The 26,648-nt window shown below is 37.4% G+C and overlaps 1 protein-coding gene across 13 annotated transcripts in view; it reads left to right on the top strand.

Annotated features, from left to right (window-relative positions):
• Window positions 1-26,648, top strand: part of LOC123518851 (monocarboxylate transporter 1-like) — a 132,128-nt gene that overhangs the window by 38,136 nt on the left and 67,344 nt on the right. For 10 of the 13 annotated variants that reach the window (XR_006678900.1, XR_006678899.1, XM_045279891.1 and 7 more), the window contains exons 3-12: window positions 18,347-18,629; window positions 19,431-19,574; window positions 20,022-20,227; window positions 21,180-21,347; window positions 21,753-21,945; window positions 22,215-22,423; window positions 23,193-23,348; window positions 23,911-24,094; window positions 25,297-25,463; window positions 26,028-26,250. Coding sequence is in view for 11 of the 13 variants with exons in the window: in XM_045279891.1 (XP_045135826.1) it covers window positions 18,347-18,629; window positions 19,431-19,574; window positions 20,022-20,227; window positions 21,180-21,347; window positions 21,753-21,945; window positions 22,215-22,423; window positions 23,193-23,348; window positions 23,911-24,094; window positions 25,297-25,463; window positions 26,028-26,250 (1,933 nt within the window). In the remaining 2 variants the exon portion in view is untranslated. Of the gene's footprint in view, window positions 1-17,624; window positions 17,863-18,346; window positions 18,630-19,430; window positions 19,575-20,021; window positions 20,228-21,179; window positions 21,348-21,752; window positions 21,946-22,214; window positions 22,424-23,192; window positions 23,349-23,910; window positions 24,095-25,296; window positions 25,464-26,027; window positions 26,251-26,648 lie in introns of all 13 variants that reach the window. The other 3 variants (XM_045279895.1, XM_045279896.1, XM_045279893.1) reach the window with 1 other exon arrangement.

Raw genomic sequence — 26,648 nt, 5'->3', positions numbered from 1 at the left:
AAACACCCGTGATTAAAAGATACTAACTTTATTTAGGTTTAACCACCTTATGATGAACCTTTGTGTGTGTGTGTGTAAAACGAAAAATTTTACACAACTTTGTTCATTGCCAACTTCTAGTTGATAATTATCTAAGAGAGAGAGAGAGAGAGAGAGAGATCCATATGACTAGGTGGTGGTCATTATAACTATAAGTTTTCAATGTTAACTCTACAATTAACGAGATATTTACATAGTGTAGGTGAACACGCCTTTTATCCTTACGTTTCTAACTTACAGATTGCGATAAATAGATAAATAAATAAAACGCTCTACTGATTGCAGGAATGCCATTGTAATAATTGTCTTGTAATAATTTTGTTTTGTTTTGTTGTTTGCTTTATAGTGTTTCATTCAATATTATCAGTAGACATCCGCTTACAGTAATGTTGCATCAGAGGAATGAGCTGCTCAGTTAACTGTCATCACTGAGGATGTGTTGTTTTATGCAAGGAACGCGTTAGTAATTCAGAGAAAAAATAACGTAGGAACCGATCCACATGCACGTCAGTCCCGCTCCCCCTCACCCTCTGCACCAATACTGTTTTGCCAACACCTTATTTTGTGGGAACTAGTTAGATATCGGCATTTTTCGACGAGAGTTATCAACCATTTCAAGGTGGGAAGTTTTTGTATGTATCCTCTGAACTACCTTCGTCAAAACACATGAGGCAGCCAGACGGACAGACCGAACACACCAAGGATTTGATTTTATGTTAATATTACACAAAAGTTTTCTTTTTCTTCCTTTTTTTTCTTTTTCTTCTTCTTCTTCTTCTTATTGTTGTTGTTATTATTATTATTATTATTATTATTATTATTATTATTATTATTATTATTATTATTATTATTATTATTATTATTATTATTATTATTGTTATTATTATTATTATTATTATTATTATTATTATTATTATTATTATTATTATCATCATCATCATTATTATCATCATCATTATTATTGCTCGAGATGAGATCACTACGTCAAGACGTTACGTAAGTGAATAAAAGACTCAGTATGAAAGATCCAATAAGCAAAATGATTATCAAGATAAATTATATCTCTCCCCCCTGCCACTCTCCATCCCTGCACATACATTCACAGTTCAACAGTCTAGACAGAATTCATCCGACACCAATAGTGTTTGTCATTTTTGTTATCTGATTCATGATTGTTTATTGAAACATGAAAATTTGTAATTACATGTTATTGATTGCCCTTAATTTTCCTTGCAACAATTATATATATATATATATATATATATATATATATATATATATATATATATATATATATATATATAACATGTAAAGTGATCGCTTGTACACGCACTAACGAGTAAATTTTGAGGTGCCTGTAATTACTGAAGTGGTACTTATAACGTAACTGTTAAGATATTTTATAGTAACGAAGTTAAGTATATGGTGGAATCACCCCCCAATCCCTTCCTCTTAACTCTCTCTCTCTCTCTCTCTCTCTCTCTCTCTCTCTCTCTCTCTCTCTCTCTCTCGGTGCTACTTTAGCGTGAGGTCTACTTCACTATAGCGTGAAATCTACCTCCCGTTAGCACTATAACGTGAGGTCTACCGCTGCGTTATCCCTCCCTCATGGATATCACACATTTCCATACTTTTATTTTAGCAATAAACACTTAATTTGTACATATCCTAGGAATGACTTTAATAGATAAGGAAGAAAGGTAAAAATTCTCTTCAGAATCACCGTTTTTAGCGTCCAACCACTACCGTTCAACTGGCTGTGTGTGCTCCTGTCACTGGATCCACAAAAGGTTGCTGGTGGTTCACTGTAAAATGCTGACACTCCATGGCATCTAGGTTGCTATAAGCAGGCCACTCATCTGAGTGAATCACCGAACCATATGCACACTACCTTTCAATAATAGGGATTAGAGTGTTGCGGTCACGCCATTCCACCCAAAAGTACCGACAGTCTGAGCCTTGTTTAAGACCAAAAACCCAAGGCCCATCAATTCTACGCCCATGACTTCTGTTTTCTTGTTTTGCGTCACTGTCCTCGGACTCGGAGAGAGGAGCGTTGTCTCCATTCAGCATCCTTCCTCGGTTGTATACTTCCGTCGACCAGCAAATCTTGCCTCATCAATTTGGATGGGGTTATATGTTGTTCCTACCATCTCTCCTCGTCGTTGATGAGAAACTATGGCTGTACACACCTCTCGCACATGTTGAATCAGTCAGTTACAGTACCTACTGGTAGATTTTCGTGTTAGAGTCGTTACTGTGGACATTGGTATATCTAATACAAAGAGAAATATTAATTCTAATATTTCACACAGGCTCAGGTTGCAGTGCAATTTGTTACTCATGTCCGTATAATGGAAAAATTCATTTGCTGTATGAACAGACCGTGTAGTTCACACCCCCTTTAGAGGGCAACGTAACACAGCCTTGAATTCTCCTCTGTTACGCGGGGAGGGTCCCTGAGGAACGCGGGTCACGCGGTAGACCTCAGGCTGCACCTGGGTACTGGGTAGGCCACATATGGCGGTAGACCTCTCACTACAGTAGCACGCTCTCTCTCTCTCTCTCTCTCTCTCTCTCTCTCTCTCAATAAACACATACTTGTAAAGGAACGCTGGTGTTTATCTTAATCTCATATTACTCGTTAGTCCAAAAGAGTAACGCTTAAATAACACTGTAGAGAGGGAACCATGAAAGCTGACCGCTGTTATTGTACTGGTGGCACGGCACTATCCGCTCTTCTGAAGATCCCGCCACCCGGATCTTCCTCCCGGTTTAATCTGGCCTGCAACACCTGGTGTTGAGAAAGACACGAACTCGGACCGCTGGGAATGTAATAAGCTTACCAGGTGGACGTACGTGTGTTACGTTTCCTACTTTCGCAAGGCTAGAATCGGGAGGGGCCAGTGATGTTTGTTGCTATTGTGTTTGAGAGATGGGTTATGGCAGGGGTTCTAAAACTTTAGCTCGATGACCCCCCAATGAAGTTTGAAATTTTCTATCGACCCCCTAGCTTTTAATTCAAGGGATAAACACCGATGCCAAAATCAGTATAAGTAGTAATAGTAGTTTAGTAGTAGTAATAGTAGTAGTTGTAGTAGTAGCTATCAAGTACGATAAAAAGGTATCACACAGTAAGAAAATATGTTGGTGTACAAGTATACATGTAAAACATCCTCAATGCAACATACCTTTTCTTTCAATGTTGACATCATTAATTATTTATCAAGAATTTCAAGTAGGAGGATTAAATGGTCCCTTCTACTCCAGCAGCAAACATTCACCGACCCCAGATTATTCATCAACCCCCCTTTCGACCCCTTGGATGTTCCGATCGACCCCTGGAGGTCAATATCGACCACTTTGAGAACCTCTGGGTTATGGCGATAGTAGCCCGTGTGTGTGTGTGTGTGTTTACCTAGTTGTATTGTACAAGGTTCGAGTGGAGCTCATAGTGTCCTGTCTCCATGTTTCCATTTGTCTAATTTTTCCTTAAAGTTATGCACATTATGTACAGTAACAAATTCATCATTTAATGCATTACACTTTTCCACCATTCTGTGTGGAAAACTGTATTTTCCAATATCCTTCACACACTGCCTCATCCTGATCTTTTCATTTACTCTTGTCCTTCCATCTTCTGTCACCAGCACCAGGTTTTCCTTGTCTATCTTTTCAATGCCATTGACTATCTTGGTCATTGTTATTAGGTTCCCATGTTCTCTTCTATCTTCTAAGGTTGGTAGTCTCATTTCCTTTGAGAACCTCTGGGTTATGGCGATAGTAGCCCGTGTGTGTGTGTGTGTGTTTACCTAGTTGTATTGTACAAGGTTCGAGTGGAGCTCATAGTGTCCTGTCTCCATGTTTCCATTTGTCTAATTTTTGTTTTGTTAGGTCTTTTACTTCTGGTATATACCATCTTTGTAGCAATCTTCTGTATCCTTTCCAATTTTCTTATATCGTTTTTAGAGCTCAGAGACCACACCACTGCTGCATATTCCAGCCTTGGGCGTATCAGGCTTGTGATGATTTTTTTTCATCTTATCTTTGTCCATGTATTGAAATGCACTCTTGTTTGTATTAGTTAACATTTTATATGAAATCCAAATATCTTGCTTTTGTGTTTTTCGGGGCTCAAATTTTCCTATATAATCACTCCCAGATCTTTTTCCTCTTTAGTGTTCATTATTTGTTCCTCTCCCATCAAATAGTTCCATACTGCTCTTCTTTTGCTCTTTCCTAATTACATTATCTGACATTTCTTGGCATTAAACTCCAATTTCCACTTCTTACTCCACTCATAGAGCTTGTTAATATCTTTCTGTAACAGCAGACAGTCCTCCCTGGTTTTGATAACTCTTAGCAGCTTTGCATCATCAGCAAATAAATTAGTAAAACTGTTTATCCCTATGTGAATGTTGTTTACATAAATCTGAAACATAATGGGGGCTAACACTGACCCTTGCAGCATTCTGCTTGTTACTTTACCCCAAGATATCTCTGATCACAGTTCTCATCTCCTTATCCTTCAAATAAACTCTTGTCCATTCTAGTAAAGTTCCTAGCACTCCTCCTATGTTCTCTAGTTTCCAAAGTAGTCTTCCATGAGGGACATTATCAAAAGCCTTTTTTAAATCCAGGTATACTGTGTCCACCCATTCGTCTCTGTTTTCCAGTCGTGCAATAACTCTCAAGTAAAAGCTTAATAAGTTTGATACACATGACCTCCCTGTCCTGAACCCAAATTGTCTGTTCAATATGACTTGTTTCTCTTCTAGAAATTTAACCCATTTTTCTTTGATAATTATTTCACACAACTTCCCCAAAACATTTGCAAGAGTCACTGGTCTGTAGTTTAGTGGTTCAATTGCCTTTCCTCCTTTAAATATTTGTGTTATGTTGGCTCTTTTCCATTCTATAGGAAATTTCCCTTCATATATTGAATTTGTAATTATTTCCCTAATTGGATCCAGTAATTGCTCTTCACATTCTTTCATTAGGTTCTGTGAAATCTTCTGCATTGAACACCGTTTTGAAGCTCTTATTCATTTTTTCACACATTTCCTTCTCTGTTTGGTATGTCTTCCCTCCTTTAATTATTTTTTCTATTGTTTCCTTATTCTTTGTTTTGCCATTTATAAACTTGTAGAAAAGTTTAGGTTCATCTTTGCTTTTATTCACCACATCTTTCTAAAAGTTGCTTTTTTCCTCTCTCCTTACTCTAATATATTATTTCTCGTATCCCTGTACTGCCGTCTGTTATTGTCATTTCTCTGTTTTATGAGTTTCTTCCAAGCTTTATCTTTTGCCTTTTTAGCCTGTATGCATCTAGCATTGTACCAAGTGTGTATTTTTTTTTTTCTTAAAACTCTATAAACAGGTACAATTTCTTTTACTCCTTCATTATATTTCTGTAAGAATATTTTATATTTTCCTTGTATTGTCTTTCCATATATAATGTTTCTCCACTCAATATCAGCAAAAAAATCCTTAATTTTTCAAAATCCTCTCTTGCATAATTTAATTTCTCTCCTTTGTAATCATCTCTGCAACTTATCCCATCCTCCTCCTGTATTTGCAACTCAAATGTCACATGATCACTTTTTCCCATTGGACTAAGGTACTGCATGATTGGAGGGGGTTCTGCTCTTTTTGTGAATACTAGGTCAAGCAACAATGGTTCTTCCTCCCCCTTGTACCTTGTTGACTCCTCCACCCACTGATCCATTGCATTAACCATAGTCAACTGTAACACCACCTCGCTCCACTGTCCAGCATTATCCATTACTTCCATCTCTCTCCAGTTTACTTTCTTACAGTTAAAGTCTCCAACTAAAAGTATTCTTCCATCTCTTCTTGTCATGTTATCTAGGCACTTAATCTCCTCTCTTTGCATATCTTTATGTTCTTCACTTCCCCATGTATTTTTCTTAGGTGGCACATATGTAACTATAATTTTTCTCTTCTTGAATTCCTGTTTTGATTGTTACTCCCATTACTTCCACTTTGTCCTCTTCATATTGCATATCCTCCACACATATATTATCACGAACCATTATTAGCACTTCTCCTCCTCCTTTATCTTTCCTGTCTCTCCTCCAGCTATTATATCCCTCCTCTTTAAAGTTAACATGGATCTCTTCTCTTAGTTTTGTTTCAGCGATGCACATTACATCCAGCTTTTTCTTTTGTGAATAATCCCTAACTTCCAACTTGCTGGATAACAACCCATCTATATTAGTATAAATCACTCTTAATTTCTTGGCTCCTCCACGACCTCCTCTTTCTTCCATAGGTACCACTTCTTTAGTCTCATGTCTAGAACCCTCTAGTAGAAATTCTTTTTCTCAATCTCCATCCTTTTCTCGTTTTTTTTTTTTCTTACCTTCATTTCTTTGCACTTTCTCCTTTTCCGTCTCTTCTCGGTTCTCTCTTTATCTATATACAGGCAAGCCCTGCTTAACGAAGGTTCACACAACAAAATTTCGCGACAACAAAGGTTTCCTTTTACTACCATCTGCTCGTTTAACGAACACCAAACTCGCTTTAACAAAATTTTATCCAAGTAATTTTTTCCAAGTTTGAAAGCCCTGCCGTATCATGCAAGCCAACAGGCTTTTGAATACACCAGCGCCTCTCGTGGACAAAACGCGCACCACCCACTCCCCCTAGTTCAAAACAATAACAGTGTCAGCAGCAGCTCGTCTTCTCTCGCTCTACATGCCACCAAAACGCCTTGCAATGTTGCCTAGCGTTGCTAAGAAGACCAGGAAGTCTCTTACTCTAGAAGTGAAGCTGGATATTATTCACAGACACGAAAGAGGCGAGAAAACTAATAGCATTGCTTCCCACCGTGGCTTGACTCCATCTACTGTCTATCATTTTCAAGTCAGCAGACTCTATTAAGAAGGCTGGTGAGATCATATCTTCCTTGTAAGCTAAAAGAACCACCTTAACTCGTGACTCTGCAATGAATAAAATGAAAAGCTTTGTGGAAATGTGGTACATAAGTTTTGTATGCGGTACAATGATGCGCCCTTTGTTTACATTCCACAGGTTACCAGCTAGCATATTTCCCGCTCCACTCTCCCTCCTTTCATAAATTTAATTTCATCAACATTATAAAGTTATTTACATACATATATTAGTGTACATTATAATGACTTAGTCTTAAATTAAACTGCTTAAATGTTTAACTTCATAATTTTTACTTTCATTAAACCTTATACTGTACTATGATGCACTCTTGTTTTGTTTACTCTCAATGGAAATTCAAGTCATGGGTTAAACTTGTTATAATTGGTTCGCTTAACGAAATTTCGTTTAACGAAAGTTTTTTTTTTAGGAACGTAACCCCTTTGTTAAGCGGGGGTTGCCTGTATCCTTGTGTTCAGTATCATCAGCCAGCTTCCCTTTCCAAGCCATAATTTCCTCTACTGCCACTTGGGATCTCATTCCCACTTTCATTGATCTCTTACCCCCTTTACTGTGTCTTCCTAACCTGATCACTTTCTCCACCTCCTGGTCTGTGCTGTCTTGAACTTGTTTAACAATAGTTTTGACCAATTCTCTCTCTTCTCGTTCTCTTGTGAATTTGTTTGGATTTTTCCTTAACCTTCATCTTAAAATCACAAAACTTTTTCTCTTATCCACTGTATCTCGCACAAGATCTTCTTTCTCTTTAATTACTTGTAATACAGCGACTTTTGTGTTTTCCTGAATTTGTCTGTTTATTGCCTCTGAAAATTTAACTGTTCCTGCTTCCATACATTTCATAGTTCCTTCAGCTTGTTTTCACCCAATCCACCTTCTACCCTGTCCACAATTCCATCCTGTACTTTAACCTGCAAGCTCCTTACGAAGTTTTCATAGTCATGACATGTGGCTTTCAGTATGTCATTTTGTTTCTTTATTTCTTGTATCTCCTTGTTTAATCCCTGATTGATTGCACTGACCTTCTCACATTCTGCTAATCTCAATTTCAACTCTGTGTTTTCCATTATGAGTCTGTCCTGTTTGTCCATTAGACTCGACATCACTTCCTTCATGTACCTTAACTCCCTTTCTACGTTGATCAACCTTTTTTTTTTTTTTTTTTTTACGTAGGGAAGAGGGCCAGCCAAGGGCAAAAAAAAGAAAGTTAGAAAAAAGCCCACTTGAGCTGGCTCTCCAAAGAGTAGAAAAAGTGCCAAAACCGTCAGCCAGAATTAGGGGAGCAAATGCCTCGATACCTCCCTCTTAAAAGAAGACAAGTTGTAGGAATTTGGAAATACAGATGCAGGGAAGGAGTTCCAGAGTTTACCAGTGAAAGGGATGAATGATTGAGCGTACTGGTTAACTCTTGCATTAGAGAGTTGGACAGAATAGGGATGAGAGGAAGAAGAAAGCCTTGTGCAGCGTGGCTGCAGGAGGAAGGGAGGCATGCAGTTAGCAAGATCAGTAGAACAGTTACCATGAAAATAGCGATAAAATATAGAATGGGATGCAACATTTCGGCAGTGAGAAAAAGAGTGAAGACAGTTAGTCAGAGGAGGGAAGTTGATGAGACGAAGAGCTTTCAATTCCACCCTATCAAGCAAAGCTGTGTGACTGGAACCTCCCCAAACATGCGAAAAATACTCCATACAGGGACGGATAAGGCCCTTATACAGAGTAAGCAGTTGGAGGGGCGAGAAAAACTGGCGGAGACGCCTCAGAACACCTAACTTCATAGAAGCTGTTTTAGCAAGAGATTAGATGTGAAGTTTCCAGTTAAGATTATGAGCAAAGGACAGACCGAGGATATTCATTGTGGAAGAGGAAGACAGTTGAGTGTCATTGAAGAAGAGGGGATAGTTGTCTGGAAGGTTGTGTCGAGTTGATAGATGGAGGAATTGAGTTTTGAGGCATTGAAAACTACTAGATTTTCTCTGCCCCAATCGGAAATTTTAGAAAGATCGGAAGTCAGGCGTTCCTGGCGTCCCCGTGATCTGTTAATTTCCTGAAGGGTTGGACGTCTCTGAAAGAACGTGGAAAGATGTAGGGTGGTATCATCAACGTAAGAGTGGATAGGGCAAGAAGTTTGGTTAAGAAGGTCATTAATGAATAATAGAAAGAGAGTGGGTGACAGGACAGAACCCTGAGGAACACCACTATTAATAGGTTTAGGAGAAGAACAGTAGCCGTCTACCACAGCAGCAATAGAGCTCAAAGGAAACTTGAGATAAAGTTGCAGAGAGAAGGATAGAAACCGTAAGAGGGCAATTTTGAAATCAAAGCTTTATGCCAGACTCTATCAAAAGCTTTTGATATGTCTAACGCAACAGCAAAAGTTTCACCGAAATCTCTAAAAGAGGATGACCAAGACTCAGTAAGGAAAGCCAGAAGATCACCAGTAGAGCGACCTTGACGCAACCCATACTGGCGATCAGACAGAAGATTGTGAAGTGACAGATGTTTGAGAATCTTCCTATTCAGGATAGATTCAAAAACTTTAGACAAGCAAGAGATTAAAGCTATAGGACGGTAGTTTGATTAGAACGGTCACCCTTTTTAGGAACAGGCTGAATGTGGCGAACTTCCAGCAGGAAGGAAAGGTAGAAGTCGATAGACAAAGTTGGAAGAGTTTCCAGGCAAGGTGCAAGCACAGAAGCACAGTTTTTGAGAACAATAGGAGGGACCCCATCAGGTCCATAAGCCTTCCATTTAGGCCAGCAAGGGCATGGAAAACCATTACGAAGAATTTTGATTGTAGACATGAAATAGTCAGAGGGAGGAAGAGAGGGAGGGACAAGCCCAGAATCGTCCAAGGTGGAGTTGTGAGCAAAGGTTTGAGAAAAGAGTTCAGCTTTAGAGACAGAAGAGATGGCAGTGGTGCCATCAGGATGAAATAAAGGAGGGAAAGATGAAGAAGTGAAGTTATTTGAGATGTTTTTGGCTAGATGCCAGAAGTCACTGCTCATACTACCTCTTTCATCCCTAAATTCAGGGAAATCCATGTCCATAATATCCTCAATCAGTTTCCTTAGTTTAACAGGTGTTTCAATGTACCACTGGTTTTCACATGATGGCATATGTTTTGATTCTGTCATGCATCTGGCAGCACTACTCTGTTCCATCTCTTTCCTTTCCTTTTTTTTTTTTTTTTTCTGTCTATATGATCCAAAACTTATTTATTATGGAGACAGGAGAACCTATGGCCCCATTCTCCCCCTTGTACATACATCTAGGTCAGGCTCTAGGTCCTGTTGTAGCTTTTCCCTGCGAGTTGCTCAAAGATGTCTTGACGGCACAGTGTCTCGCAAGTGTGTGTGTGTGTGTGTGTGTGTGTGTGTGTGTGTGTGTGTGTATTTACCTAGTTGTAATTTACAGGAGGGGAGCAAGCTTATATTGATCCGTCTTTATACCTTATTTTGTCCAGCTTAGCTTAGAAACTGTGAACACTGACTGCATTTGCGATGTCTATATCTAATCCATTCCAGGTGTCCACAGCTCTATGAGGGAAGCTACTTCTGTCTCTTATACACTGCACCTTCTTCATTTTCTTCCCATGTCCCCTTATAGTCCTTGTTTCCAGGTTTAAAAAGTCACCATCCATTTTATCCAGGTTATTCACCATTTTATAAATACCTATCATGTCTCCCCTTTCTCTCCTACTTTCAAGTGTTAGAATTTCCTGTTTTCTCAACCACTCCTTGTAAGTCAAATCCTTCAGTTCCGGTACTAACTTGGTGGCTGCCCTTTGCACCCTCTCCAATTTTCTAATATTCTTCTTAGTGTGAGGAGACCACACAGTTGCCGCATACTCCAGTCTTGGTCTTATCATAGAACTAATTAACTTTTTCATCATATCAGCATCCAAATATGAGAAGTCCATTTTAATTGTCCTTAGCAGATTTGTTACTTGTCCCGTGATTTTATTTATATGCCTGTCTGGGGATAAGCCCTCTGTAATTGTTACCCCTAAATCCACTTCCTCTTTAGACCTTTCCAAACAAAAATTTTCCATTTTGTAATTGCCGTGTACTCTCCATTTACTTTTTCCAGATTCCATGACTTTACACTTATTCAGATTGAATTCCATTTGCCAAGTTCTACTCCATCTACCAATTTTATCAAGGTCCTCTTGCAGTTTCATACAGTCATTTACATTTTTCACTCTCCTCATTATCTTGGTATCATCCGCAGACAAATTGATGACTCTCAATTCCTTCAGGCAGGTCATTCACATAGATGCCAAACATGACTGGTCCCAACACTGACCCTTGAGGTACTCCACTAGTGACCTTTAGCTAGGAAGAACTACTATTTCTTATCACTGTTCTCATTTCCCTCTCACTAAGGTAATCCTTCATCCATTCCAATAATTATCCTCCAACTCCTCCATTGTTCTTAATCTTCCACAGTAGCATTTTGTGTGGTACCTTGTCAAAAGCTTTTTTTAAATCTAGGTAGACACTGTCTACCCAACCATCCCTTTCCTGTACAGTATCTATTACTTTTGAATAAAATGAAACAAATTTGAGGAGCATGACCTTCCTCTTCTGAAACGAAACTGACAGTTTGTCAACACATTGCTGCTTTCTAGGTGTTCAATCCAGGCATCTTTAATAATTTTCTCACTTAGCTTCCCCACTACACTCATCAGTGATACTGGTCTATAATTTAAAGGGTCTTCCCTACTACCACCTTTATATATAGGTACAATGTTTGCTCTTTTCCAGTCCTTTGGTACTTTCCCTTGCAACAACGATGTCTTCACCAGGTTATGAATCTTTTCTGCCAACTGTTCCCTACATTCTTTCAGTATCCAATTTGAAATTCCATCTGGATCAGGTGCCTTATTTACATCTAGATTCTCCATCAGTCTCATAACATCCTCCTGATTTACCTCTACTCCAATTAGTTTTTTATCCATCCAATTCATTATCTGCTAAGTCAAAGTCTCCTTCTTCGGTAAAGACTGTTTGAAACCTTTCATTCATCATCTCAGCCATTTCTTGTACTTTTTCATATAGTTTTCCATCAACCCTCAGGGCAGTTATACCCTCTCGTTTCTTCATTTTTCCATTTATATGTCTATAAAACAGTTTTGGGTTACTTTTACATTTGTCCATTATATCCTTCTCATAGTTCTGTTTTTCAACCCTCATAATCCTCACACATTCATTTCTAGCATCAACATAATCTTTCCATCTACTTGGTGTTCGCATTTTCCTCCATCTATTCCATGCATTAGTCTTGCACTGTCTAGCCCTTTCACATATAGCATTGTACCACTCCTTCCCTTTTTGACAGTTTACTCTTCCCTTCGGTACATACTTCTCCACTGCAGTATTATATATCTTGATAAACTTGTTCCATTTCTCATGCAAATCCTTTTCATCTTCAAAACATTTCCAGCTCACAGCCTCAAAGTATCTCCTTATTTCTTCAAAATTTGCTTTATTATATCTATATCTTTCTATTTTGTACCCCTCATCTATTTTTAATATTTCTGTACTCAGACTTATTTCAGCTAGTATGTGATCAAGTTTTCCTAATGGACATTCATAATTAATTTTTTCTATGATCTCTTCGTCAGTGGTGAACAAGTCCAATCTGGATGGTTTATCCTTCCCACTCATTCTAGTTTCACAGTCAATCCATTGAGTCATTAGATTATCAACAGCCTAGTTCATCAGTTTGTTACTCCATGAATTCTCTCCTCTTTGAAAAGTTCCTTCCTCCCAATTTATTTCTTTGCAATTAAAATCTCCAATGACTAATACATCCTTGTCTTGTGATACAATCCTTTCCATCTCATTTATTGTATCTTCCAACAAAGTCTCATGCTCATTTCTTGTCCACGCATTCATCAGTGGTGGTACGTAAACCCCTGCATATATCATTGACTTTGCATTACCATTTTTCACTTCAACCTGCACAATCTCAGACTTGTTTTTACTTGTTTCCACTTTGTCCACTCAAACACTTTTCCTCGCTAATCTCATCACTCCACCTCCTCCCTTACCACATCTGTTTTTCAATCATATATCATGATATCCATTTCCAATGTCCGATATTTTCCACTCATCCTTCCACTTTGTTTCACACGATACTAACATATCAGGTTTAATTAACTCTTGCTAGGAACTCCTCAATCTTTAACATTTTCAACATCAATCCATTAACATTAGTGTAGTGTGTGTGTGTGTGTAATTCACTGTTTGATCTACTGCAGTCTCTGATGAGACAGCCAGACGTTACCCTACGGAACGAGCTCAGAGCTCATTGTTTCCGATCTTCGGATAGGCCTGAGACCAGGCACACACCACACACCGGGACAACAAGGTCACAACTCCTCGATTTACATCCCGTACCTACTCACTGCTAGGTGAACAGGGCTACGTGAAAGGAGACACACCCAAATATCTCCACCGGCCGGGAATCGAACCCGGTCCTCTGGCTTGTGAAGCCAGCGCTCTAACCACTGAGCTACCGGTGTGTGTGTGTGTGTGTGTGTATTTACCTAATTGTATTTACCTAATTGTAACATACGGAAAAGAGCTATGCTCGTGTTGTCCCATCTCCATATCTATTAATGTCCAGCTTTTCTTAAAATCATGAATATTCCTTGCGTTGACCACTTCCACGTCTAAACTATTCCATGCTTCCACCCTTCTATGAGGAAGCTATATTTTTCACATCTCTCCTATAAGTGGCCATTTTAGTTTTTCCCATGCCCTCTCGACATTCTTTCATTCCACATACACAGATCTTCCCTATCCATTTTTTCCATGCCAATCATCACTCTGTATATTGCTATCAGGTCTCCCCTTTCTCTTCTGTTTTCCAGGGTCGGAAGTTGCATTCTTTTCAGTCTGTCTTCATAAGTCAAATCTCTTAAGTCAGGCACCATTTTTGTTGCAGCCCTCTGTACTTTCTCTAGTTTCCTTATGTGTTTCTTTAAGTTCGGAGCCCACTGTATTGTTGCATATTCAAGCCTCGGTCTTATCATTGCAGTAATTATTTTCTTCATCATTTCTTCATCTAAATATACGAACGCCACTCTTATGTTCCTCAATAAGTTCAATACTTCTCCAATTATTTTGTTTATATGTCTCTCTGGCGATAGGTCATTGGTAATTGTCACCCCAAGGTCTTTTTCTTCATGACTGGTTTTATGTCTTCATTTCCTATCTTGTACATACTCCTGATTCTTCTTTCACTCTTGCCAAACTCTATTTTCTTGCATTTTGTCGTGTTGAACTCCATTTGCCATGTACAGCTCCATTTCCATATTCTGTCCAAGTCTTCCTGGAGTAGTTCGCAATCTTTGTCACATCTCACTTTTCTTAACAATTTTGCATCGTCTGCAAATAGGCTCACATAACTGGACACCCCATCCACCATGTCATTTATGTAGACTGAACATTACTGGTGCCAACACTGATCCCTGTGGAACTCCACTCTCCACCAAGCCCCATTCTGATGGTCTGTCCTTAATTATTGTTCTCATTTCTCTTCCTACCAAAAGTCTTCCATCCATTTTAGTAAACTGCCATGCACTCCTCCTACCATTTCAAGTTTCCAGATCAGTCTCCGGTGTGGTACCTTATCAAAGGCCTTTTTTAAATCCAGATATATTCCATCAGCCCAACCATCTCTTTCCTGTATTACATCTATCACCCTCGAATAGTAACATATCAGGTTTGTCGTGCATGAACGCCCTTTTCTAAAACCAAATTGACACTCACAAAGTATGTCATTTTTCTCCAAGAAGTCTGTCCATCTATTCTTCACCACCCTCTCACACATCTTAGCTACCACACTTGTAAGTGACACTGGTCTATAGTTCAATGGGTCTCTCTTGTTACCTGATTTATAGATTGGGACAATGTTAGCTCTTTTCCAGTCTTGGGGCACTACACCTTCCCTTAATGAGGCATCAATTACTTCACAAACTTTTTCTGCCAATTGCTCCTGCATTCTCTTAAAATCCATCCTGATACCCCATCAGGTCCCACAGCTTTTCTCACTTCTAAACTCCCCATCATGTTCTTGATCTCCTCCACAGTTACTTGAAACTCCTTCATAATCCCTTTCTGTTCCATTACCAGTGGTTTGTCAAAAGCAGTCTCCTTTGTGAATACCTTCCGAAAGCATCCATTCATAGCCTCTGCCATTTCCTGGGATCTTCACTGCATACTCCATTTACTTCTAAACTTTCAATACTTTCTCTATTTTTGATGTTGTTGTTCACATGTCTGTAAAAAGCCTTGGTTGGTCTTTACATTTATCAATTATATCCTTTTCTTGTTTCTTTCTTTCTTCTCTTCTAATCAACACATATTCATTTCTTGCTCTTTTGTAACTTTCCCACTGCTTAATCCGTCTTTTCCTTCTCCACCTCTTCCATGCATCCTCTTTTCTTGTTCTAGCCTTTTCACATCTATCGTTAAACCAGTCCTGCTTTCCAACTTCTCTATGTTGTCTTATTGGTACAAATTTTTCTCACCTTCTTTGTATATTTTATAAATTCCTTCCACTTTTCATTTGCTCCTTAGCACTCTTGAATTTCATCCAATTTGTCTCTTGAAAGAATTTCTTTAGGTTTCCAAAATCTGTCTTGGCATAATTCCATCTTCCCACTTTATATTCTTCATTTCTTCTAGATTTCTCTTCGTCTATCACCTTGAACTCCAAAACTGCATGATCACTCTTTGCTAAAGGGCACTCCACCCTCATCTCCTCAATGACCATTGGCTCTGTACTAAAGACCAAGTCCAGTCTTGACGATGCTCCCTCTCCTCCAAACCTAGTATCTTCTTTGACCCACTGAGTTAACACATTTTCCATTGCCAGTGTCAATAGTGTATTTCCCCATGTTGTCTCTGATCCTTCCATTGACCAGTCCTCCCAACACACCTCTTTACAATTAAAATCTCCCATCATTATAGTTCGTTCACAGCCACCCAACATTTCTTCCAGACATGTTCCTGTATCACTTATCATTTCTTCATATTCCTGTACTGACCATGCATTTGTCTTAGGTGGTACGTACACCACTATGTAGTGCCTCTTTTTCCTTCATTAGTTTCTGCTCTGATCTTTAGCACTTCTGCCTTTCCCATACCTTCTTTCACTTGATCCACCTTTATATCTTTTTAACCAGCAACATCACTCCTCCTCCCATCTTACCTACTCTATTTCTTTTCCAAACATTATATTTCCTTCTCCAACCATCATCAGGTCTTCTCCTCTCTCAGTTTTGTTTCAGTAAGACCCACAATATCTGGGTTCTTGTCCCTCAAGTAATCGTTGAGTTCTAAAATCCCGATATCACTCCATTTATGTTGGAATACATTACATTCCGCTCATACTGTAAGTTTCTTTAGTCCTTTCTTGCTGTACTTTTCTGGGTTATGAACCACTTCCTCAGTCTCATATCCAAGATTCTCCAGAAAAACTCTTTCTTCTCCTCTTCTGTCCTCTCTTCATTTTTTTCAAAGCCTCCTTTCTCAACTCATTTAACATTTCTCTTTCCTTTTCACCGAGATCTCTTCTCAACCAAATCTTCCTTGTTGTTTCCTGCTGGGCTAGCCTCCATGACTTCTCCACCAATTCATCTACATCCTTTTGTGACTTAAGTTTGATTCTTATTGGCCTCATACCTTCTCTTGTGAACTTTCCAATTCTATGGAAGTCCTCTATTTCTTGTACTAGGTCTTTTCCTCCTCCTGCACCACATTAATGATATTATTTATCACCTTTTTATGTTTTTCTCTCTCCATTTTACTCGGTGTCTTATCCTCCTCCACACCAAATATCACCACACATCTCTTTTTGTCTACAGTTTCCCTCACCAATGTCTCATTTGACTTAATAACCTTCACCACTTTCTCAGCAATCTTCTCTTCTATGATCTGTTGATCTATAATTTCAGCAAGGCCCAAAGTTTTCTCCCCAGACTCTTTGATTTCCTTTTCCAGACTTGCAACTTTGTAATTTACCTCCTTTCTTTCCACTTCCTGACTTTTTTTCCATTCAGCCTGCTTCTCCATCACTTTTCCTAGAGATTCTCCACATTTTTCGCAATTCACTTTAATTAGCTTAACTTCCTCTTTCAGTGCTTCATTTTCCTTCTTCATATCGGCACAGTCTTTCTTTACATTGTCATAACTCGTTTCCAGGCCCCATACTTTTCAAACAGTTTTTCAATTTTACCTTCCAACTCCAGAATTTTCTTCACATAAGCGCTCTTCTCCATTATTCCTTGAAATCCTGTGAAGTCTGATTCATCTTTCGAGTTCACGGCCGCCATGTTGCTCAGATGTAAACAAACCAGCTGATGGCTCAAACGCAGGCTACAGTTTATATTTACCTTCCCTGGACATTATTTTGCTAATCAACAGTTAACATGACTATATGGAGACGGGACAAACATTACCAGCTCCTTTCCCACCTTGGTTACTCTTAGGCAATGGTAACTGTAGAATTAGAGATGATTGCTCTGGAGCTCAGCGACCACCTCCGTGTGTGTGTGTTTGTGTGTATAAAGCATAAGTGGAATGGTCTTGGAGGATGCACATGGCTGGTATTTCATGACAGCAATTTATCAACAGTGATTTGACTACATTTCTGTGAAACCCAAGAAAAATGAACCATGATATGCAAAATTTGTGTTATGTGGAATAGGTGACAGAAATAGATGATCACATACCACAAAGAAATTAGCATTTTTTGTGTATCAGTAGAGGTTTTGCTGACCTCAGGAAGTGCCTGTTTGACAAAATGGTTGACAGACCAAAAAAGGGAGCCAGAAATAAGGCACGCACAGTTTCCTTCAGTGAAGATCTGCAGGTAATTTGACATAATAAGCATGTGATTCACCATGGGAATACTATAATGTCCCAAGTGAATTATGAATATGCTATAAAACTACAGAAGTACTTGTAGGGAGATTCAACTCTTACAGCCCTTCTAAACAGACTGGAGTCAAATTTTTTTGCCTTATTATTCTGTCCAGAATATTTCACTCACCTGCTGAATTATTGACCAGTATCTTCACAATTTCACGCCTTTTAGTGGTAAACTTAGGAACTCTCTTCCTGTTTTGTTTTCTTCCTTCCTGTAACCAATTCAAAATAGGAGTATCTAGGTATGTCAGAAACAAAATTAGCTATCCCTTTTGGCCCCTCTTTTTTTGCCCAGTCCAGATCTATCTGAAATGTAAAAATGTAAGGTAATGTAACCCCTGCATTATATTTGTTTTATTTATTGCATGCATAATATCTTTGTTCATTTTCTAATGTCCTTTCACATACATCTAATGGGTCACCCTCAGAGTGAGTTTGAGGGTCGTGAGGATGGAGGCCGTATTGATTCAGTTCAGTATGATGATGATGATGCTGCATCAGTCACCTCATTACCAGGTGAACTGCCACCTCCCCCTGATGGTGGATGGGGTTGGGTGATAGTGGCAGTGTCTTTCCTCTGTAATGCCATTGTGGATGGCATTGCATACTCCTTCAGTCCTTTCTTGGATACTATCTCTTTGCAATTTGGTGCTCCAAAAGGGAAGGTTGCTTGGATTCCTTCTCTTTTGGCTGGTGTCTATCTCAGTGCAGGTGAGTAAAAATGTACTTTTTTTTAATATGAGTAACTTAAATAGGAAGTAGTCACTTCCCAAAAAAATATAATATAGATATTTGTTCAACCTAAAAAAAATCATATTCTTTAATTGTTTTGATTTCCAACATTTTGTTTAATTTGAAATTTGGTGTGAGCAGTCATATAGTTTGATAGATTGGTAGCTACATTTTTTTTTTCTGTCTTTTTTTCCACCATGTAAGCTAAGAAAAACCTTCATCATTTTCCTTTTATCACTAAATCTTCATCCCACAGAAGCTAATTTTAATAATGGGAAAGTTCATTGTTATAATTTGAAATAGATTTGCTTTGTAAAATATGTTTCACAAGCATATACAGATATATTATATGGTTTTGCTAACCTTTCTCACTTCTTGATAATAAGAGATAACTGTTTAATGTGGTGTATAATCTGTAATTCAATGATTACTTCATTCTACTGTCATTTATATGTAATTGTGATAAAAAGACAAAATAAGGTATGGCTAGGAGAGAGGAAAAGTTAAGATTTAAAGAAAATGACAAACTGAAGCAAGAGATTGAAAAACTTTCACATTTTGTTTCCATACATACAGCATGACATTGCTCCTATGTGATATGTAGGTTATCTTTCATTACTGGGAAAACCTCTTCATTTCTGATGTTGTTCATGTACTCCTTTTGATTTATGATTCAATAATGTCTAATTTATCATTGTAAACTAAAAAAAAAAATATTTAGATTTTAAATAGTTGATATCCCTATCTTAAATGTACTCTTACTATTTTCTTTTCCTTCAGGACCCATTGTCTCTGCACTGACCAACAAGTTTGGTTGCAGATCTGTGTGCATATTTGGTGGCATAATTGCCTCATTTGCATACTTCATCACTATTTTTGCTAATTCTGTGGAGTACCTTATGGTCTTTCAGGGAGTTCTTGGAGGTAAGATAGAGTTCTTTTACAACCTATCTTTTACAAAGAATGATAATGTTTTAAATGATATGATACTTTTTGCCGTAGAAATCATTGTTAAGGCTACTTAAACTTTGATTATCATAGTTACATTGGCATTATCTGATATATCTAAATAAGTAATGAATTGTTTTGTGCTCTACATTTCTTTTTGCATTGCATATATGGGTGAATTTATTTTAAATCACAGTGTGAACAACCACTTCTCATTGCCAATATTTTGAGTATTTAGTTGGTAGCTCCAATTAAGAGCTTTATGGCTACAAATATAACTAATATAGGTCTTAATAGCTACAAATCATTGCAGCTTCACATAAAATCATTGCATTATATTGAAAAGTGAGTTGACAGTGCAATGAAGACATAACTAATGATAATGTTACACATGCCACCCATGCCTTGTTTTTATTCCCTCAGGGATAGGCTTCGGGTTGGTCTACCTGCCAGCAGTGGTATGCGTGGGCTACTACTTTGAGTCAAAGCGTGCTCTGGCAACTGGGATTGCAGTTTGTGGGTCTGGTATTGGCACCATGATTTTCCCACCACTGCTAAACTATTTGATCTCTGTGTTCTCCTGGCAGGGCACCCATCTCCTCATTTCTGGATTAATCCTTAATTGCTGTGTGGGTACCTTTTTATTCTAACATAATTGCTGATTATCTTAAGCTTGCTTAGATTTACATCTACTATTTTAAAATTTTTAATAAAACCCGAAGGACTGTTGCAGTACTATTGTCATTAGTATGATGTTTGGACAGTTATGTAAACATTAAGTCTGCTGTGATATACTTTAATTTGCAGGTAAATTAAGTATAACAGTTTCACATAGGACATTATAGGGGAAGCATATGGGAATATGCAAATAGTATGCTGTATATTCATTTCATAGTATTGCATTCAATGGAGAAGATAATCAGTAGCGATAATAATCTGCTGTTTGCTATGGTTTGGAAAAAAAAAAAAAAACTACCAGATTTACCAGCTAAGTGAATTTTACATACAAGTCAGTCAGCTGAAAATAAACTTTGTTATTTGTGTGTTATCAAACTAAATAAGGAAATATCAGGAACATTTGTAGCAACAATCATCAAGCAGAAAGCAAGAAATGTGGTAAAATGAGCCCAGTACTATGTTCATTACCTCAGTTCTTGAATGTATCATCTCCTTGGGATGAAAATTTTTTTTTTTCTTCTAGTATGTTACCCTGCTTTATCAATTCAAGTTGTACAGTTAGCATATGCATACATAAATCATGGTACATTTAAAAGAGACAACCAGGTTTTGATGCTAAATTGTTGCATGATGCTGATGAAGATTGTCTGTTGATCTATGGGTACAAAGATAAATACCATGAGCCTATTCAGAATATTTTCATTGATGATAATGCACATATTAGTTCATTTATGTGATTGTAAAGTCAAGAAAAGTTGAGGAATACATAATCCATCATATTTAGTTGAAACAGTTTAAGATTTTTGTTGGATTTATTTGTTTTATGTTGAACAAAGTAATGAATTGAAAGAAACATGTCAGAACATTGAACACTAATTTGATTTTCTTCATTAATCATGGCAGTGGTTTGGGGCCCTTATGCGACCTCTAGAGGTGCCACGCATGAAGAAAAAGGACCTCTTACAGCGTCTTGCAGAGGAGAAACGTGCAAACATGGAAGGTGGTTCCCTATGTGATTCTACGTACCTTACTTATACTCATCCAGATGGAAGCGTAGAGCGAAGACCAAGGGTAAGTTTTCTCCCTTCCTTTATCATATTTATCCATTTTGGATATAACTGTTCATTGATTATTATTAATGGCAGTTAATACAGTTATGATCTTTTGATGTTTGATGTGTTCTTGAGTATTTTATTTGGTCATTTTGCAAACAAGTTGTCAGTAGTGTGATAGCTTTCCACAATACTTGTTTATCACTCAAGAATACATCTTTTGAGGTTTATTAATAATTTATTAGTACCACTTAAGTTTACACTTAGGATACTTTAGTTCAATAGTCTAATGATTTGTACCTGTTCTCAAAAAAAACATGGAGGTTAATGAACCAGTAATATTTATATCATTCCATTTATTTAGGAGTAGGACAGTTATGTGAATTAAGAATAATATTACTAACTCGTAATATTTTATCCTCAGAAAGGCATGAATCCTGATCCCGGTGTTCACTCTCATTTGAATCTGTCTGGCTACCTCACACCAGTATCAACCAACTTGGCCTTGCCTACTATTCAGGAGACACAAGGCAGCACTCCACCTGACAAAGAGTCTCCACTTGAAGCAACAGTAGATCCACCAGCCACATCTGCTGTAGAGAGAAGCCATACCAATGGTTAGTCCTTAACGATATTTTCATACTATCCCAGGATAGGAATGTTCATAAAGTATAGATTGATCATCATTAATCTGGTTCCATTACTAATCTGTCTCTAATTTTGCCCAGCATAATTTTAAATTTCCCAGGTCATCATACCAATCTGTTGTTGCTACTGTATACTGGTACAGTAACAGTTAACAGTTTACATTGAAAATAATTGTATTTATTGAAGTACATAGGCATCTATGTATCTTTGCTGTTATTTAATGGAAAACTGTTTGCAGGTGGAGAAAGACAGACCCTTCTTGCAAGTGGAGGAGAACCTCACCCACTTCCAGCAAGGGTTGCAGCTCTTGCCTCAGGCACCAAGATGCCACGAAACTGTTCCCAGCCTGCCATGAATCAAGGCTCCTCCAGCATAATTCCTAAGAATGGATCTGTTCCTAACTTTGAAAGGAGATTATCTAAAGTGGAAATTGCCAGTACCATGAAGGTAGGTTGATGACCATGTTCATATAATATTCAAGATCTATTCAAAATCCATCAGTTTTTATGCTGAGGAACAGAAAGAGCTTAATTGTGGTGTTATAAATTTGATGCCCTTATCCTGCTTTCAACAAACATGAATCACTACTGAGATGGCCATTTATGAAGTGGCGAATTGTTAGATTAACCCTATATGTGTTTGCATGTTGTTTATTCATATACAAAATGACATGTACATCTGTTTTCATTTATATGTATATATATTCCTGCATTTTATGTATTATTTTATATTCAGTATGATAAACAAGGGCACAAGGACATTTCAGATTTCTGTCTATCTGTCCTTGATGATTGTGCAAAAAAATTGCACAATTATCAACAGCTTTTCGTGACCCTACTAAGAAAGTTATTTTGTATTGAGGTTCAGTTGTCTTAGTATTACACTTCAAGAAAAGAAGAGTCTAAAAAGGGAACAGCGCAAATATCTCAAGAAATCCTGATGTATTTATAAAGTGCAAACCTTAATTTTATGAAACATGTAAAAATTATTTGTTAATATTTTGCAGGAATTGTGGCCAAGGATGTTTTAAATAAGTATTATTTTAATGAATTTTCTGACCAACCTGAGAGCAATCACTTTTCCTTTTTGTGGGACCATTATTTTATTTTTGTAACTTTTGTAAATTCTGGTTTGACACTTATCTGTATTCTTGTTTCATCAAGTTCATGGTATTTTTTATTGGTGCCTGTATTCATGCAAGCTGTCCTCCTGACAGGTGGTACCAGCAACGCCAAAGGCCTCTTCTTCAAATCTTCGAGCACTTGGATCACAAGAGATGAGACGAATGTCAGGAGGCTATGGAAGAGTCAACTCTAATAGCTCTTTCATGGATGGAGACTCTGCTATTCTAAAAATGCGGCGATCATCCTCAGTTAGTGTTTTTATAAAGTGATTTTTCTCTCGAGCTCCATCTTCCTTGCTATGGTTAAACTTCACATCATCCATCTGACTAGTGGCAATTTAAATCGGACCAACAGTGTAAACTTTTGGTATACTGAAGTCCTACTGTGTATGCAAATTTCAGTGAAAAAGTTGGAAGAATGCAGCATGAACCATTATGCAAGCTTGAAGGTCCTACTCTTTTGTTTTATCATTATTTCTTTTGTGTTAAAAAAAAAAACAGAAAGATATCTAATAGTAGAAACACAGCTATTCATCACTATCCTTTTTTTATTTTTATTTTTTATTTCCCTCGTTCTCTAGTTTGAACATCTATTATGATTCTACCTAATTATTTTGAAATTTTTTTATTCATAGTGGTGAGATCTCAGTGATAGGATAACCAAATCCATATGCAAGTAATCCATGCATGTTTAGGGCCTGCTGTAATATTGGAAGTGCATATAATAAGTTGTATATGAATCAAGATTATACATAGTGAAGAAATATTGCCATTCTTTGTTAAAATCATCTGGTGTTTTGTTTCATTACAGAGATCTATGATGCTTCGCCCAATGTCACGTCAAGACATCTTTTACTCGGGAAGCATCGCTAACTTACGAGAGTTCAAATCTCAAGCATCAATGCTGTCCTATCGAGAGTCAGCACTCAACTTGCAGGGAACTGGGGCGTCTAGAGCAGTTCTGGATGCCCTAGATGGACCTGATGACTCAGAAGGTAAGTGTATCTATGCTGGTATTGTCCATTATGAATCCTTTCATGCTCCTTGTCCATCCACACAAAACTTATTCAAAAGATCTGCTGATCAACTTACAATTTAGTTGTAATTTTTATTTTATTCTACAGTGAATTATCATAGTTCAGATTGATTTTTTCTTAGCTATCATTAATTATTATGAACAAAGTTATTATTCCATGTACTAATTACCCATATGTAATTCCGTATACACTACCTAGCACCTGCACAAAGCTGCACTTCTTTAGAGATCATTTCTATGAATTATTTTCCCCACCATGAGAAAGGAAAATTCCTCTGTTACTGTACACAAGGGTAAGATAACCTCCTGGACAAGGCTACCAGTAGATCCTCAGTTCATTTCAATGTTCTGCACAATCAGCATCTGTGCCTCTGCCCACCTGCCATTATCTCTGTTATGTTATTATTAGCTTTCTTCTGCCATGCTATATCCTTTGTTGGTTATCATGTCCAACAGGAAGTGTGTTAAGTGCAACAGGGGGCTACCTGTTGAGGATTTAGAGCTGCTTTTGTTGTGTTTCTTACCAGCCAAACATCTGTTCGGTCAGCAGTAGGGGGAATGAGCGTTGTCTACTCATGCCATCATTCATTTATATGTTTCTCATAGAGGATATGTTAAGAAATCATACTGACCACTCTTCATACTTTCAACTGCACATCATTTCAAACCTGTAACTTTGCCAGCTTTGATCTCTTGATACATATTTTGAGAAATTTTGCTGACTACTGAACAAGGCATACTGCCATTCTTTAAATATTCAAAAGCATACCCATGCAAATCTGTACCTTTGTGAACATTGATTCCATCATTTATCTCATACATTTTTGTTTATCTTCAACAACTCTGTAAATATTCCTTGTATAATAGTTCCTTGTTCTATTGTTATTGCAACAATTTATATGCATGCTATCCTCTTATACAATAAGCAATCCCTTAAAAAATGCTCAATCCATTGTATTGTTCAATATGTGTTACAGTCATCATCGTGTCATAATGTTGATTTCATGTTGAAATATATTATGTACATTATTTACTTTTTTTTTTTTTTTTTTTTTTTTTTTTTTTTTTGCTCCCAAAAATGGTGTTTGATATTTTTTAATGTTTGAAAAAAACTTTTCTGACTACTTGCCATACTTGTATTGAAAGACTTTTCTTTACCAGAGAGCTGCTCATGCCTACCAGAATCAATCAGAGGAACCCTGAGTCAGATGATGGATTTTTCCCTTCTCAAGAATCCAATCTTTCTTCTTATTGGAGTCGCCAACCTCTTTGGAATGCTGGGCTTCTACACTCCATTTGTGTACCTCCCATCTGCTGCCATAGAGAAGGTTCCTCCCTTTAGCAGACATACAGTTGCTGCTTAACTCAACAGATAGGAGACTACCAAAATAAAAACAGCAAGATTTTGCTATACACAAATATTGTCTAATCTTTTCTATACTACAAGCCATTTCTTTAAATTTTCTCATTACAGAAGTCTCCATGTTTCCTTAGACATTCAATTCTTGTACTATGTATGCATCATTGACCTATTTATTATTTCTCAAAAGTATTCATACACTTTGACCTTCCATTTTATAGAGCTGCCCTCCTATTTTACATATGGTATTCATCCAATTTCAGTAGATACATTCGTGAAATTTCATGTCTTTGCATTCTCTGTTATTTAAGTCAACCTAACAATCATTATGCAATTTCTAAGATAATCATGTAAATGAGAGGCAGCAATTGGATGCCAATAAATTGTTTAATCTTACACTGAATGCAAATGTAGATATTAAAATAATTAACTGTATAGGAAAGTTAACCTACAATATTTCTAAGTTGTGGTATATGAAACCATTCCAGAAAGCTACTTCATGACTCATAATTTTGTATTCTCTTCTCTACAGGGTGTTGATCCAGAATATGCCACTTTTCTCATCTCTCTCATTGGCATCACCAATACAATAGGTCGTGTATTGTCTGGTATCATAGCAGACTTACCATGTGTGAGTCCATTGTGGATCAACAACATTTGTATCATCATGTCAGGAGTCTGCGTCTTCATCACACCGTTTGCCAGTTCCTACAGCTCCTTTGTGGTCCTCTCCCTCTTCTTTGGATTCTTTGTTTGTGAGTATTTTACATCTTTAATTGCTTTTTAATAACTCATTAATAACAAACAAAAAATCTTAAGCTAAACATTACTTACTTATATAGAAAGAAAAGAGTGCAATATAGATAACAATGAATTTGTAGCTGCATGCTTGTACAGAAAATGAATTATAAAGGACTACAAAAATTAGATCAATCTTCTTTATGCAACTTTTTTACAAAACTAAATGCACTAATTAATGAAAAGAGGAGTTATTTAGTACTCTCTTTTGAAAGAGCACAAGCTCTTAGATTGAAAAATAGGGAGGCTGACTGTTACAATTCTCAATTATTTTAGGTCTTGATAAATTTATTCTTGCATTATGAAAATGAATAAAAATGACTGAGTAGGATGTTTTGTACAAAAGAGATCCAGT

This window comes from Portunus trituberculatus, chromosome 44 (assembly GCF_017591435.1).
Source record: "Portunus trituberculatus isolate SZX2019 chromosome 44, ASM1759143v1, whole genome shotgun sequence".
NCBI classification, from domain to species: Eukaryota; Metazoa; Arthropoda; class Malacostraca; order Decapoda; family Portunidae; genus Portunus; species Portunus trituberculatus.
The sequence above is the reverse complement of the archived record's forward strand: the minus strand, read 5'-3'. Positions and strand labels throughout refer to the sequence as shown.